The 14,300-nt window shown below is 47.6% G+C and overlaps 1 protein-coding gene across 2 annotated transcripts in view; it reads right to left on the bottom strand.

The window, feature by feature from the left end:
* EIF4E3 (eukaryotic translation initiation factor 4E family member 3) overlaps positions 1–13,973 on the bottom strand; it is a 40,662-nt gene extending 26,689 nt beyond the window's left edge. The window contains exon 1 of one of the 2 annotated variants that reach the window (XM_055344617.1): positions 13,826–13,973. Coding sequence is in view for 1 of the 2 variants with exons in the window: in XM_055344616.1 (XP_055200591.1) it covers positions 10,567–10,745 (179 nt within the window). In the remaining variant the exon portion in view is untranslated. Of the gene's footprint in view, positions 1–10,566; positions 10,746–13,825 lie in introns of those variants that run through there. The other variant, XM_055344616.1, reaches the window with a different exon arrangement.
* Positions 13,974–14,300: the final 327 nt, after the last annotated feature.

Raw genomic sequence — 14,300 nt, 5'->3', positions numbered from 1 at the left:
TTTGTTCTCATGGAGTTCTAAAACCAGTACCCTTGCTTTCTGAATTCCCCAGACTTTGAAGACAAAACAACTCTGATCAGATCCACTCTTCTTTGCCTGGGAGAGAGAGCAGTGAGGGGGGTATATGTATTGATGATGACCCTTCCTAGAAAGACACACAACCAGAGTTGTGGGAAATTAAAGAACCCCGGAATCAGAAGCTGTTTTCATGTTCTCTGAATTCGATGCCACCTTCTCCCAGTACGTAGCTGTGGCCGAGGACACATCAGCGCGACAATAAATACACCCCGGATGGATCAGGTTAACGAGTTTGAAGTGTTCACCAGGAATCTTCCCTCTGATTTAATGATATTAAGGTAAAAATGGCCTCCTTTTATTGAGGATGTGTTCTATGAGACGGTTTTTGCTTATGCTATCTCTAATCCTTATAGCAACCCTGACAAGTTGGTGTCATTATTTCCACTTTACTAATTAGGAAACTGAGGCTCAGTGAGGCTTTTTTTTTTTTTTTTAATTTTTATTTATTTATGATAGTTACACACAGAGAGAGAGAGAGAGAGAGAGGCAGAGACATAGGCAGAGGGAGAAGCAGGCCCCATGCACTGGGAGCCTGACGTGGGATTCGATCCCGGGTCTCCAGGATCACGCCCTGGGCTAAAGGCAGGCGCTAAACCGCTGCGCCACCCAGGGATCCCTTTTTTTTTTTTTTTTTTTTTTAAATTTTTACTCAGTGAGGCTTTTTAAGTAGCAGATTTGCACTCTTTCCCTGGTCTGTCTAGCTCTGATTCCCATGATCTTCCTCTTAGACAAGGATGGTTCCCAGTAAAAACCAAGCTGTCATTGTCATCATGGGAGGGTCTCACCTGGTATCTTAGGGCAAATCCCTTTCTCATTCCTCTTTAGGTTATCTACTCCCTCCTTGGACCCACTCCTTGCTCTGGCCTGTTATTCTTCCACCATTCTCCATCTGGCCACGCTGTTGGGAGGGGGGAAGATGGCAGAGATGCAGAGCTGGGCTGGAGGCTACCAAGGATCCCCGGCAATAACATATTCCCAAATTTGATACAAGGAACACAATTCAGTAAGAACACATGTATAGGTCATCATTTTCTGGGGCCGGGCACGGGAAGAAGATACTTTACCAAACAAAAGCCACAAATGGGCTGTAGCAGGAAGGCGGGAAAACAGAGGGGTTACAAGGATGGCCCTTGGAATCAAGGGATTTGAGTTCAAGTCCCAGCTCTGCTACCTCCCAGCTGTGTAACAAGCCTGACCCTCTCTGGCCCTCACTTCCCCTTTCTGAGAACATGGTCCTCTATGTCACCCACTGCTTTGCTACTTAGACTATATAAGTGAATGCTCTACAAAGCATTTACCCAACACCTGGGGCCTAATAAGCAACTGTTGCTAACACCACCATCATCATCATTGCCATCGGAGGCAAAAAAAAAAAAAAACAGGAATAGAGAAGAGCGCAGTTAGAACTAAGAGACACACTGATCACATTTTCTACCTGTGGGACAGCGAGTAAGAATCCCAAGAAATCTGTGAGAGTCACACACAGAGCTGAGAAATTCCTAGATTCTGTCCTCAGAAAAGAAAGCCCATCAGGTGCCCATGTCTCTGGGCTTAAAGCCGTAGCTATCCTGAGCGCTGTTTCTACTTGGACTTGGCTAATCCAGAAGTGGTGATGGTTGAGGCAGAAGTGGGAGGGGATCCTTCAAGGTGTGCCAACTAGATGATGAGTGTAAACATGTCAGGGGAACTCTTAAGGTTACTTACGACCCAAATTCCCAAATCCAGCTTTATGTCACTCCTGTGTGTCTTCAACTGCATAACAGAATAACAGGAGATGCACCTTAAGGCACTCTGTGTAAAATTGGTTAAAATTTTTTTTCATTTGGGGAGTTAGGAGAAAGCAGAAAGTCCCATAAGTTTGGACCAACTGTTCTGCTTAAATGGTTTCCAGGCACCTAAGCACCATTTATATGCAAAAAGTTAATGTGTTACTTACAAATCATCTTTATCTATTCATTAAAGTAGGTCCCTGAGAATCTCACAAGACAGAGTTCTTTTAGCTCAATTTAAGTCTGTAATGCTTCAAAGCATTTTATTCTCTCTCTTATCCCAGAAATACTTACTGAGCCCCCAATAACTGAAAAATTATGTATCATATGTTACATACATGCATTATCTCATTTCATCCTCATTAAAATATTATGCATTTCCATTCTGCAGATAAGCAAACTAAGCCTGAGGGTGGTGACGTGCCAAAGACACAGAGCTGGCTAGTGGCAGCCCTGGACTCAAACCATGGGTGGCTGGCAACCTTGCTATTAGTCACCAGCCTAAACTGATCACTTACTACATGACACATCCTCTGCTTGGTGCCATGAACACAGCTCTGCACCAAGCAGTCTCAACTCTCCTGTAGCTTGCAATCCTCAATGTACTTCCATGCAATGCAAATGTGCCTTCTCTATTCAACCCCACCCTTTAAGATATGTTTACTACAGGTGAGCAAGGCTCATGAATAATTCATGGAGACAGAAGCCCTTGTAAAATACCTAAGGAAATTCTCTTCACCATTACCTAGCTAGCTAGCTAGCTCTTAGCAGGTCCACAGCACCACTTACCAGTGACTTGGATACGTGGAAATGCTTTTTTCAAAGAAAAGAAGTTGGAAGGGTTTCCTCTACTCCTGTCTGTGTCCCTGCCAAAGTGTGGTCCGTCAACCAGTAGCGTCACCTGGGCACTTGTGAGAGCTACAGCATTTCCAGGCCCATTAGACACCTGCTGAATCCTATGTGATTTGTATACATATTGAAGTTTGAGATGTGCTGGGCCATGTCATCTAAATCAAGTCCCCATAAGAAATGCTAAAAACTTGGCAAGTAAAAGCTAATGAACTATAGGTAGCATCATAAAAAACACATAAAAATCACTTTTCTCACAGATGCATTTTTTGTCATCACCCAAAAAAGATTATCAAGATGAGGCTATCATTAAAGGTGAAGGACAATCCTACACAGGCTCTTAAATATGGATTTTAGGCAAGGGTCTCTTCTTTGTAAATTTTGGCTTACTTTTCTTACCAGGAAAACAGGAGACTGATTTCCTCATTTGTGAAATTCAGTGGTAGGCCCAGATTACCTCTCATTTCAGGATATGAAATATGGGAGAACTGAATCTCGTTCATTGTCCATATTCACAGGGGAGTGGTGTTCAGCAGGGTTAGGGACACTAGTGCTTGGGGTCACACACTCCTCAGCTCAAATCCTGTTTCCAGTCTGTGTTAGCTGTGTGACCTTAGTCAAGTCGTTTCTCTGGGCCTCAGTTCTCTCATCTGTAAAACGTTGCTGGTATATCCTACTTCAATATTGTGAGGACTGGGCAGCCTAGGTGGCTCAGTGGTTTAGCGCTGCCTTCAGCCCCGGGCATGATCCTGGAGACCTGGGATTGCGTCCCACCTCAGGCTCTCTGCATGGAGCCTGCTTCTCCCTCTGCCTGTGTCTCTGCCTCTCTCTCTCTCTCTGTGTGTGTGTGTGTGTGTGTGTGTGTGTGTGTCTCTCACGAATAAATAAATTAAAAATCTCAAAAAAAAATATTGTGAGGACTTCATGGGTACAGCAACCAGCGGAGTACCTAGCACAGCGAAGTAAAGGATAGTTAATATTGATAGGCTAAAATGTGGAATTTTATATATGGTACAATATACTCAAGTAATGGACATACGTGCCCAGTGTACGCACACAATAGATTATCAGTGGAAGAAACGAATACTGACAATATTCCATCTCATATGAGTGACCACTTCATTTAAGCCAAGAGAACAGCCTTAGAGAGGGATACATCTCCTAAAAGCCAGTCTTGGTGAATTTACTAACATTGGGCTCAGCTGTCAGAGGGAAAATATGGACAGGCTCAGTTCTGTGATGAAGAACATCCTTCATATATCATTCACTCCATTAAAGCTGATTTCATTTTAATCACCTTTAGATAGATCTGTGGCTTGTGGCTATATCAGCTTCCTATTGGAGAGTCACATTCACAAATAGTCCACAGTCTATCATTAACATTTAATAACGCATCTATTGAAACACGCTTCATAATCTAAATGCTTTATTTTTGCACATTTATTTTTATTTTTCCAGGCTTCCTTCTATTTTCATTCCTAGCGTATAAACTCCTTTGACACTAGCAACTGGGACTCTTTTCCTTTTGCTATATAACTAATCCCTCCATACACAGAAGTTGGGTAGAAGAGAACTATAACAGTGTGAGAGGTGACAGTGGACAAAGGCCAGGTTTTGGACTGTCACCATGCCAGACCACTAAAGTCTTGCCAGCTGTCTTAGGTTTGGAAATAAGGAAACAGCATCTGTAATATTAGAGGAAGGAAAACAGATTTTTGAGCAGCTAGTGCCAAGGAAGGACTGGTACTTTTCTGAGTGAGGATGTTCAGGCCCAACTGCAGGAAACGACCACTGACGCAGAGGTAGAGAGGCTGTGAGCCCCTGTGTCAGAGCCCTTCCCTGCCTGTGCTACCTGGAGGCTGTTTCCCCCTTCCAGAAAATAAAATCCTCAGCCACTGAGTGAGCCTGTGAGTTCAGAAAGGCGAAAATGAGGGAAACAGGTGCAGATGCCAGCCACTGTATCCTGCCAACTATATACTTCCATACAGCCTTCTACCCTCGCCTAGTCCCAATAGGCCACTCTATGAACAAAGATGATCTTGGGATCCTCTCTATCAAGTCTGTTATTATGGAGGAATGCATGCAAAAGCATCACACGGTGAAGGAGGTGTGTGTGTTTTGGGGGGGGTCCCTCTGGAACTTGGTACCTCCACTGATGCCATGGTAGCATGCGGTATGAGAGGCATCCCTCCAGGGAGGCCTGGGACCATGTTGTCAATGTGTTTGCATTCTTAGCGCTGAGAACAGTGATGGGCAACTAAGATGCTCAAATGACCTGATCAATAAACAGAGCAGTAATTCTCCAGTTGTGAGGTATACAGCATTTGTTACAAATATGCATTCTACTCCAAGAGGTCTGAGAGAGAGCAGGTCCTGGGCAGGGTTAGGAGCTTGTATTTGAAGAAGCACAGCCAGGTGATGCAGATGGAAGTGGCAAGGCTTTTGAGATTTTGAGAAACACTGGTTGGGTAGAGGTAAACCCCGATGAGGTAGGTTGGTGGGAGACATACATGACTGGCCTACCTTTGTGACTAAAGACACAAGAACACAAATACTCTTTAAGTACCTACTATGTGCACTGTAATGTCCACTCCTGGAGAGCCAGACATGAGGCAGGCCAAGTCTAATGGTCAAGAGGGAGGGACAGAAGAGCCATCAATAACCCCGGATACAAATACTGGCATATTAAAAAATGCTGCGGGAGCACAAAGGAGGTGGGCTCAATCCTGCCTGGGCCAAGGGCTATTTAAGGACAATTACAGAGCTGGTATCTTTGCAAGGCCTTGAAGGATGCATGGAAGCTTTTCAGGTAGACAAAGGAGAGAAGGACATCCCAACAAGAAGGAACATCAGAAGACAAATCCCAGGGGCTGGCAAATCATGGCTTATGCAGGAAAAGGGCCAGAAATCCACTGTTACTAGTGAGACTGAACACAGTGAGTGGTATTTTGGAGTTGAGGAGACCTAGAGGATGAGGCTAAAAAAAATGAGTTTCATGTTAAAAAAAAAAAAAAAAGCAATATAGAAGTTCACACCATATCCTGAAGGCTGTTTTAGGTTTTGTTTGTGTTTTGTTTTTGTTTTTAAGCTGGGGAATGCTCTTTTCAAATGAGAGAGGATCATTTCTAAAACAATAACAAAACCAATCAGCTCTGCTGTGATGAAAGCAGGGGTGGAGATCCAGAATCCCACCAGCCTGGAGCACATGAGCCCACAACAAAGGCACGTTTAAGTGAGGAGAGACAGAGTCACAATCCCCTGCTGGGGTAGAGGAAAAAGGCAGGGAGTTTTTGGGATGACAAGACCAGGTGCAGGTCAGAAGGCTAAGCCCAGGGGCCCAGGTGGGGGATGCCGAGAGGAGGGAAGAGCTTGAGAGCAGGCAACCTGGAAGCATGTACCTGAGGCTAGAGAGCACAGATGCAGGCATGTGGAGAGGAATGTGTGGCTTTGGCTTGGGCCAAGTCTTCCAACAGGGGATCAAACATCTGAAGCACAGAACTGCATGGAGTAGTGTACACGAGAAAGGACTCAAGGACTTCAAACTCTGAAAAATGCATTAGACGGTGGAATTGCTAACCAGCCTGTGGCAGATATGGTATCCAGAACTCGGGAGAGAGATCAGGGCTGGGGATGCAGATTTACAAATGACAGTCCAAGTAACACGAACCACTATGGGAGAAGGGGAAGTCACTAGGAGTAGAATTCCATAATCTCTAACTCTTTGGTGTGGGATGACTTATGCCAGGTGCTGATCCGGGAGCTGAGGGCAGAAGGATGCAGGAAGAACCCTATGAAGCCGATGTTCCAGGGAGAGAATATGTACAAACACAGAATTCCACGGAGAAAATAAAGCAGGGTCAGGGGCATGGGGAGGGTGTGTCAGGATGTGCATGCCGTTTAGTATCAGTGGTTAGGAAAAGCCTCCCTAAGACAGAGAGGAAAGCAAAGTCCTAGCAGATGACTGAGGAAGAGTATTCCAGGCAGGAGGGACTATTGGTGGCTAAGGCCCATGCTTGGGATGACAGAGAAAGAGCTAGAAGGGCAGAAGAGAGAGTGAGAGGGAGACAGGGGGGGAAGGCATATTGGGCGGATACAGGAAATGCTGCAGAGTCTCAAGGGCTATTGTTAAGTACTTTGGGTTTTGCCTCTGAGTGAAAAGGAGAGCAAAGAAGCAACAGGCCTTAACTTAGGTATGACTTCAGCTGCTGTGATGGGAAAAGACTGGCAGGGGGAAGGCGGGCAAGGGTAGAAGCAGGGAGAGCAGTTAGCACACTCCTGCAGTGGTCCAGGGGAGAGAGGCCGTGTGGCTCAGGTGGTGGGAGCGCCATTGGATTGTGGACACATTTGTGTGGTCGAATCAGCAGTGTCTGAGGAGAGTGGATGGAGGGGAGGGAGAAGGAGTGGGGAAGACAAGGAGAGCAGAGCCACAGAGGTCTCCAAGATGTGGGTGCTGAGCAACTGCGAGGATGGAGTTACTGTTGTTAACTGCTCTTATATGAGACGGGACAGATGGAAGAAGGCAAATTTGGGAGAGAAGCTGAAGAGGTGGTCTGACATGTGTTGAGTTTGGATGTGTATTAGACATCCATATGGAGACCGAGAGGAGGAGCTGCACGCGCAAGTGTAAAATTGTGGGAATCACCAGTGTGATGAGAACTGAACTGAATGCCTTGTGACTGAATGCTATCACTGGTGTGGACAGGGACACGAGGCCTGAGGATTGAGTCCTGCGGGTCAAACTCCGAGAAACAGGGTCACCGCAAGACGAAAACAAAGTCCTCAGAGACAAGCAACTCAGAGCAGCCCCTGAGATCAAGACTGAGACAGGATAGGGTTTTTAAGAGTCAAAAACAGGGAGGAAAATGCTTCATTCTGTGTCTCCAACCAAAATTATACCTCAAATGCTTACATTCTTAGCCATACAGTCTAGTTAAACAACAACAACAAAACAAATACGGACTTACTGAAATTTGCTATTGAAAATGCAAATAACTCTACTTAAGGGACTCTCCAATTGATCCAGTGGGGGAAAATGAATTCAGGTTGCTGGTTTCCTGACACTAAGGTCAGATAAGTTGCTCCAGGGACTGTTGGGGTGTGTGTGTTGGGGGGGGGGGGCGGTAGTCTGGGAGCTTCGGGTAACAATGTTAGTTATCAATATTTATTAACCACTTATTCTAGGCTGGGCACCCATGTTAGTGCTTTATATTCATCCATTAATCCTCAGAATTACCCCCATGAGATACAATCTATGACTCTCCCCATTTTACACAATGAAACTGAGGTTTAGTGGGGCTAAATCACTTGTCTCTGGTCACAGAGTAGGTTGAAAGGGAGGACAGGACAGATGGCAGGTGCCAAAGGGAAGTTTTAGGGAGCAGAAACCCTCTGGATGCTATGGAACTCAAACTGATGCCCTCAGGGGCAGACATCAGCTATGCTGGGGAGAAGACTGCCTTGGAGGGCTCTCCTGAGAGCTTTACTACTCTCTCTAGAACCTTGTTTCCCTAGGGGGGGAGAAGCTACAAATAAACTTCTAGAACACAATGTATTCATAACCCAAAGGGGAAGGGAGCCAGTCTACATGAATGAAATGGCCTCTCAGAAAAGTGGAGACAATTCGATAAAAGCTATGGGACGACTGATGGGGCAAAATGAATTCAAATGAGCAACTCTGCAAGTAATTCTAATTTCTTATAGAAATTAGATAATAATCACATAATGTAATTATTTCTATTACCAACCTGAACACTACTGCAGTAACATTTCACTTGAGTGCCAGCTTTCAGAGAACAAAACTGCACAAATACATACTAAGAAAGTTCGAGTTTGTGCCTTCATTGAAGTTCCTATATTCTTATCCTCGATGCTACCGGATTTTCTTAAAAAGTTATTTGTTGTTATGTGGTATTAAAATCTCAGATCTATTCTTAAAATGTTGTGCCTTTAAGGAGATGAATTTGTGACCCTTTTAACTCTCCTGATACTGTTTCTGCCAGTCCACAGTCTCCTCACAGACCAGAGGCCCCTCTTTAACAACTTGAAAACAGCAGGTAGCAACAATAGTCACAGCACACCTTTGAAAACAGACGCAAGATTTCATTCCCTTGATGTTAGCCAAAACCACTCCTATTGTGACAGTAAAATGCTTTCTTAGCATCCCATAATGAAAGTGAAAATGTTTTCAAAACCGAGACTCATTGTTATCTACTCCACCCCCCAACTTCTTTAGGTCCCCGGAAAAGACAGTGACTCCAAATGTCAGTTCTTAGAGATTCTTATAGATGGGTGCTAACTACAACAAGAAGGAAGGAATGAAGTGGTCTTCCTTCAAGGGATGATTTAATAATCACTTTTAAAAAATCCTTCCGGCATTTTATGCAAGGCTTTTTTTTTTTTTAACACCAGATTTGGGTCTCGTAAGAAAATCTCACAGAGAACAGTCATATATACCTTTCCTCCTAATATTTAACTGTATCTACAAGTGTCATCAACATTTCCATACGCTTCTGGGACAACCTTGAGGTATCGTCTTTGGGCACCCCCCCACCCCCTGCCCGCCCGGGGTAATGGATACTAAGAAGGGCTTTGCATTCGTGCATTTATTCATTAGTCGAAGTTTGGCTGTGCTCCTGCTATGTACCAGGTCCAGTCCTAGGTGCTGGGATAGAACAGGTGTCCAAAATTAAAAAAATAAAAAAGAAAGAAAAAAAAGTCCCTGCTCAATGGCTTTCAACGGAGGGGAAGAAATGAGCGGCTGAGACACACAAACAGATTTGTACATAATACTCTGTGGGCACCCCCCCTGGGTAACGAACGGATCCTAAGAAGGGCTTTGCATTCGTGCATTTATTCATCAAAGTTTGGTTGTGCTCCTGCTATGTACCAGGTCCAGTCCCATAGGTGCTGGGATAGAACAGGTGTCCAAAACAGAAAAAAAAGAAAAAAAAAAAAAAGTCCCTGCTCAGTGGCTTCCAACAGAGGGGAAGAAATGAGGGGGCTGAGACACACAAAACAAACAGATTCGTACATAATACTCTGTGGGCACCCCCCCCCCCCCGTAACGGATCCTAAGGGCTTTGCACTCGTGCATTTATTCATTAGTCAAAGTTTGGCTGTGCTCCTGCTATGTACCAGGTCCAGTCCCATAGGTGCTGGGATAGAACAGGTGTCCAAAACAGAAAAAAAAGAAAAAAAAAAAAGTCCCTGCTCAGTGGCTTCCAACAGAGGGGAAGAAATGAGGGGGCTGAGACACACAAAACAGACAGATTCGTACATGACAGTCTAGGGCAGCACGACGCATTCCAGGGGAGCACAAGGGGGGCAGGGAACGCGGCGTGACCGCAAGGCCGGGGCGTGCCCCCCCCCACCCCCGGCTGCGGTAGTCGGGGATGGTCCGGGAGGTGCTTCTGGGGCGATGGCGCCCCGCGCTGACCCGGGGAGAGAGCTGTCACCGACGGAGTGAGGCGGGCTGCTCGCCGAGGTCCCCGAGCCGGGAAGGCGGCCGGCCGGCTGCACGGGGAACGGCGGAGGGGAGCCAGGCGCAGCCCCGGGCAGCCCGGCCCCCGTCCCGAGCGCTGTCACGGCGGAGGCCCCCACCCGGGGTCGGCGGGGCCCCGGGACGGCGAGGAGCCGGAGGGGAAAGTGGTGCGGGAACTTCGGGGGCTGCGCCAGCGCGCTCGCGGGCCCCCGGCCCCCGGCCGCCCCGGCCTCTCCCGGCCCCGGGCCCCCGCCCCGGCTCTGCGCGCCCCGGGCGCACGGGCGCACGGGCGCACGGGCGGCGGCGGGGCGGGCCCGGGGCGCCCGGGGGGGCGGGGGGGCGCCGGGACGAAGCGGGCTGCGCGCACGCGGCGGGCCCCGCGCCCCTCACCTGTCGAGCCAGAAGGTCCAGGGCGAGTGCAGCGGGACCTCTCCCGGCTCGGGCCGGAGCGCCGACAGCTGCTGCAGGCCGAGCGGCGCGGCGGCGCTGGCGGAGGCGGCGCTGGCGGCTCGGGGCCCCGGCGGCTCCGGGGCGCGCGCGGGGGGCACGGCGGCCGGGGGCATCGCCATTTTCTCCGCCCCGCCTGCGAGGCCGGCGGACGCGCGGACCGCGGGGCGAGCGGCGGCTGAGTCACCCCGGCCGCCCCGCCCCGCCCCGCCCGCCCGCGCGCGCCCCGCCCCGGCCCGGCCCGGCCCCTCCCCGCCCCGCGCGCCCCGCGCGCCCCGGGCCTGGGAGCCGCGCGCTCCGGCGCCGACCCCGCGGGCGGCGGGAGGGGGGCGGGCCCCGCTGAGCGCGCTCTGGGGTCGGGGTCCGGGTCGGGGTCGGGGTCGGGGTCGGCGAACCCAGGCCCGGCCGCACGGACGGCTGCCCCTGCACACAGACGCGAGGCCGGGGGGATGGACCAGCGGACCGCTGCACGGAATTTCAGACGCCCTTGGTGGCAGGGGAGGACGGGTGCAGAGAAATACCAGCAGGCTCAAGGATGGGTGGGAGAGCCGGCAGATGGCTGGAGGAGGAGGGAGGGATACAAGGGCAGATGGAGGCACAGTCGGGTGCGACACAGCGATGGCAAGTGGAACCGCTGGCCCAAATGGATGAAGAGCCCGGAATGCCCAAGAGTGTCCGAACACAGGGCCAGAGGGCACAAGCCAGGGACCGCCGACTTGGGCGGCGGGGGGGGGGGGGTTACTAGGTCAGTTTTGAATTCCTCGGGGTGAGCATGTTTCCCTAACTCTGCTAATTTTTAAGGCAACAGAGCTCCTCCCATCCCGCCCTTTTGGGGGGGGGGGCACCCGTAGGTCTACAGTCAGGGACCAAGCGTGGCCCAAAGCGTGGCCAGCTTCAAAGGAAGGTTCCCAAAGTCGGCCTAAGTTCCCAGACTTTCCCCCAAAGCGCCTGCGAAGAAGAGGGGAACCAACCGGGCATCCTTGAACACGGAACCCTCGCCTTTCTGGATGTGTGAAGAAGAAGAAGAAAGAAGAAGAAAAGAAGAAAGAAGAAGAGAGGAAATCCCTGCGGCCCTAAGATTCCTGAGTCCAAAGGAAGAGGAATCGTCCTAGTGCAGCTCCTTGCCAGGCTTCTGTCACCCTCTTTCAAAAGAAAAGGAGAGGCCTGGGAGCTGTGGACACATGTCATAACTGGCATGGGCACGGATGCCCTCTCGAAGCTTGACTTTTGAAGAGTCCCTCGCTGGCCTTTAACAGATGTAGAGTTCCAGCTTTTCACAGATTTTCTACCTGGCCTAGCATATGTTCTGCTCTTGGCTTGAGCATTCATGGGATGGACTAGAGCAGGAGCTGTAAGACCAGATGGGTTCAGGGACTGCACGGGCATCTTAAATGCCTATTATGAAACGCCAGATAGGTGCCATGTCGAAAAGGTTTTATTCAAGTTCAGATAAAATGACAAGCAAATAAGACCAATGCTTTGTGATCCCTGCTTCAAATATAATTTGTATACAACGCATGATGCCGGAAGCAGGGATATGTTTATAAAGTCCTTCCAACTCTGAGATCCGGGGGCTCCTTTTGGTTAGATGCAGGGTTTTTTGTTTATTTAATTTTTCCTTTATTTTTTTCGAGAAAAGGCATAGATGGTATTGTTTAGGCTGTTCTGTTTTATACTTATTAATTCATTTAATCCTCACAACAATCCAAAGAGAGAGGTACTATTTTATGGACTTATCCATAATATGGATATGGAATGCAGAAGTTAAATTAATCCCAAGGTCACACAGCTAGTAAGTGACAGAGCTGGGATTTGAACACAGGTATTCAGACTCTTAAGGCTTTTAACTGCCAGGCTCTACTGCCTAACTGGAAAATGAACAGGTCCTCATAGTAAAAATAAGGCAGTGAATAGTAAGTCTCCCTCCCTTCCAAGGCTATCAATCTTCCTGCCCAGAGGAAACCACTGTTAACAGTTTCCTTCCAGAAAAATGCAAGTAGGCACATGAAAGCATGTATCTAGATACAGAAAGTGTATACCTATCTATATCTTTCATAAGAGAAAGAAAAGCATTTTATGCTATTGCTGAACCTCCTTATTTACTTCAGATTATATATTTGAAGACTTTCTCCCATATTGAAACATATACATCTAGTTCGAGGGCTTGCAAAATAATCCATTGTAAAAAAGTAACATAATTTAATTCACTAGTCCTCGAGACTTATGTGGTTTAGTCATTTTCTTTTATGAATAATGCTACCATAAGCATTTTTATATTCAGTGTCTTTCCTCAGCTACACAAGTTTATTTCGGAATAAGTTTGGAGAAGTAGAATTTTGGTCTGCATTAAAAAAATTGACACATGTTGCTAAATTACTTGTGTGCAAAGTGGTTACATGAATTTATATATAACTGATTTATAAATAGTGGTTGATTCTGAAGTTATGTTTATTAAGTGATTTATCTTCATAAAATCCTAAGGTAGAAAGGGACTTTTTGCTTTATAATTAGATTAGAACTCGTCAATCTGTCCTTCAACAATACTGTCAACAGTGAAGGTTTATTTAAAAAGTTTTGTCTGCGGTTTCTAAAAGAGAGTAAGCACCACAAGATAAATCACCTCCAGAATTTAGGACAAGGAACAATCTGGAAATTTTTCTTTATTGAATAACAATTATCTACCTCCCTCTCTTCTTGCTTTGGCTTCCAGGATGCTCAGAATTACATCTGATGATTAATCACAACATTGGTAGTAACCAATGAAGCAGCAGCAGCATTATTTTTACATTAACCGACTCCTAATTTGTATTTTAGAGGCCTAATTGAACAGATGCATCTTATACTGTGAACCCTTCAGATCCATGCTGGAAGTAGGTAATGTCCAAAAACATAAACGTTGAATGACCTTAAGATTAATAAAATGGGTCAGGCAACATGGCTAAGGGGAGAGGCAAGCAGAGAACAACAGGCCTAATTGTCATCCCCTTCCTGTTTGAAATGTTAAGAAATTTAACTATTGTTACTGCTCCTCAGACTCATCCTTAGAAGATAAAAAATTAGGAATATTCCCCTTCTTCCCCAATTTGCAACTGGACAGCAGGAATTAGAAATTCACAGTAAAAAGGAAATGTGGAGATTACCTAAGCAAACCCCCCACTTTACAAATGAGGAAACTGAGGCCCAGAGAGGTGAGGTGACTTACCCGAAGCCACAGCTCTGGGAAATGACAGAGGCAGGACTAGAAGGTGAGTAGCTTGAGATCCAGGCCAACGTGCTCTCCCACTGTGCAACGTGCACCTCAGGCGACTTGGGGTAGCAGGAGGGAGGAAGAGAAGGTGACCCCACAGCCCCTAGCAACGAAAACAACAAAAAGGACTTGAGGCACTCATAAATAATTAAGCAATTAGCTGCAGCAGCGACTCCCCTCCCCTCTAGTATCCAGTCACCAAGGCAACTTGGGCAGGGTGCCTGCTGGTTGCCTAGTAACAATGTGGTCTGCTCCCCTGACATGCTCCCTAGGCATCAAAGGATTTGAGAGCTGGGAAGAGCCTTAGACAGGGCTCCCTATTCCAACACCTTCATTTTCCACATGGGAAATGGAGGCTCAGAGAAGCCGAGTAACCTGCCCAAGGTCACACAGCTACTCAGAGGAACAGCTAGGCTCCATTTCCAGTTGC

Source organism: Nyctereutes procyonoides, unplaced genomic scaffold, assembly GCF_905146905.1.
Source record: "Nyctereutes procyonoides isolate TBG_1078 unplaced genomic scaffold, NYPRO_anot_genome, whole genome shotgun sequence".
Taxonomy (NCBI): Eukaryota; Metazoa; Chordata; class Mammalia; order Carnivora; family Canidae; genus Nyctereutes; species Nyctereutes procyonoides.
This window is presented reverse-complemented; position numbering and strand designations above follow the sequence as displayed.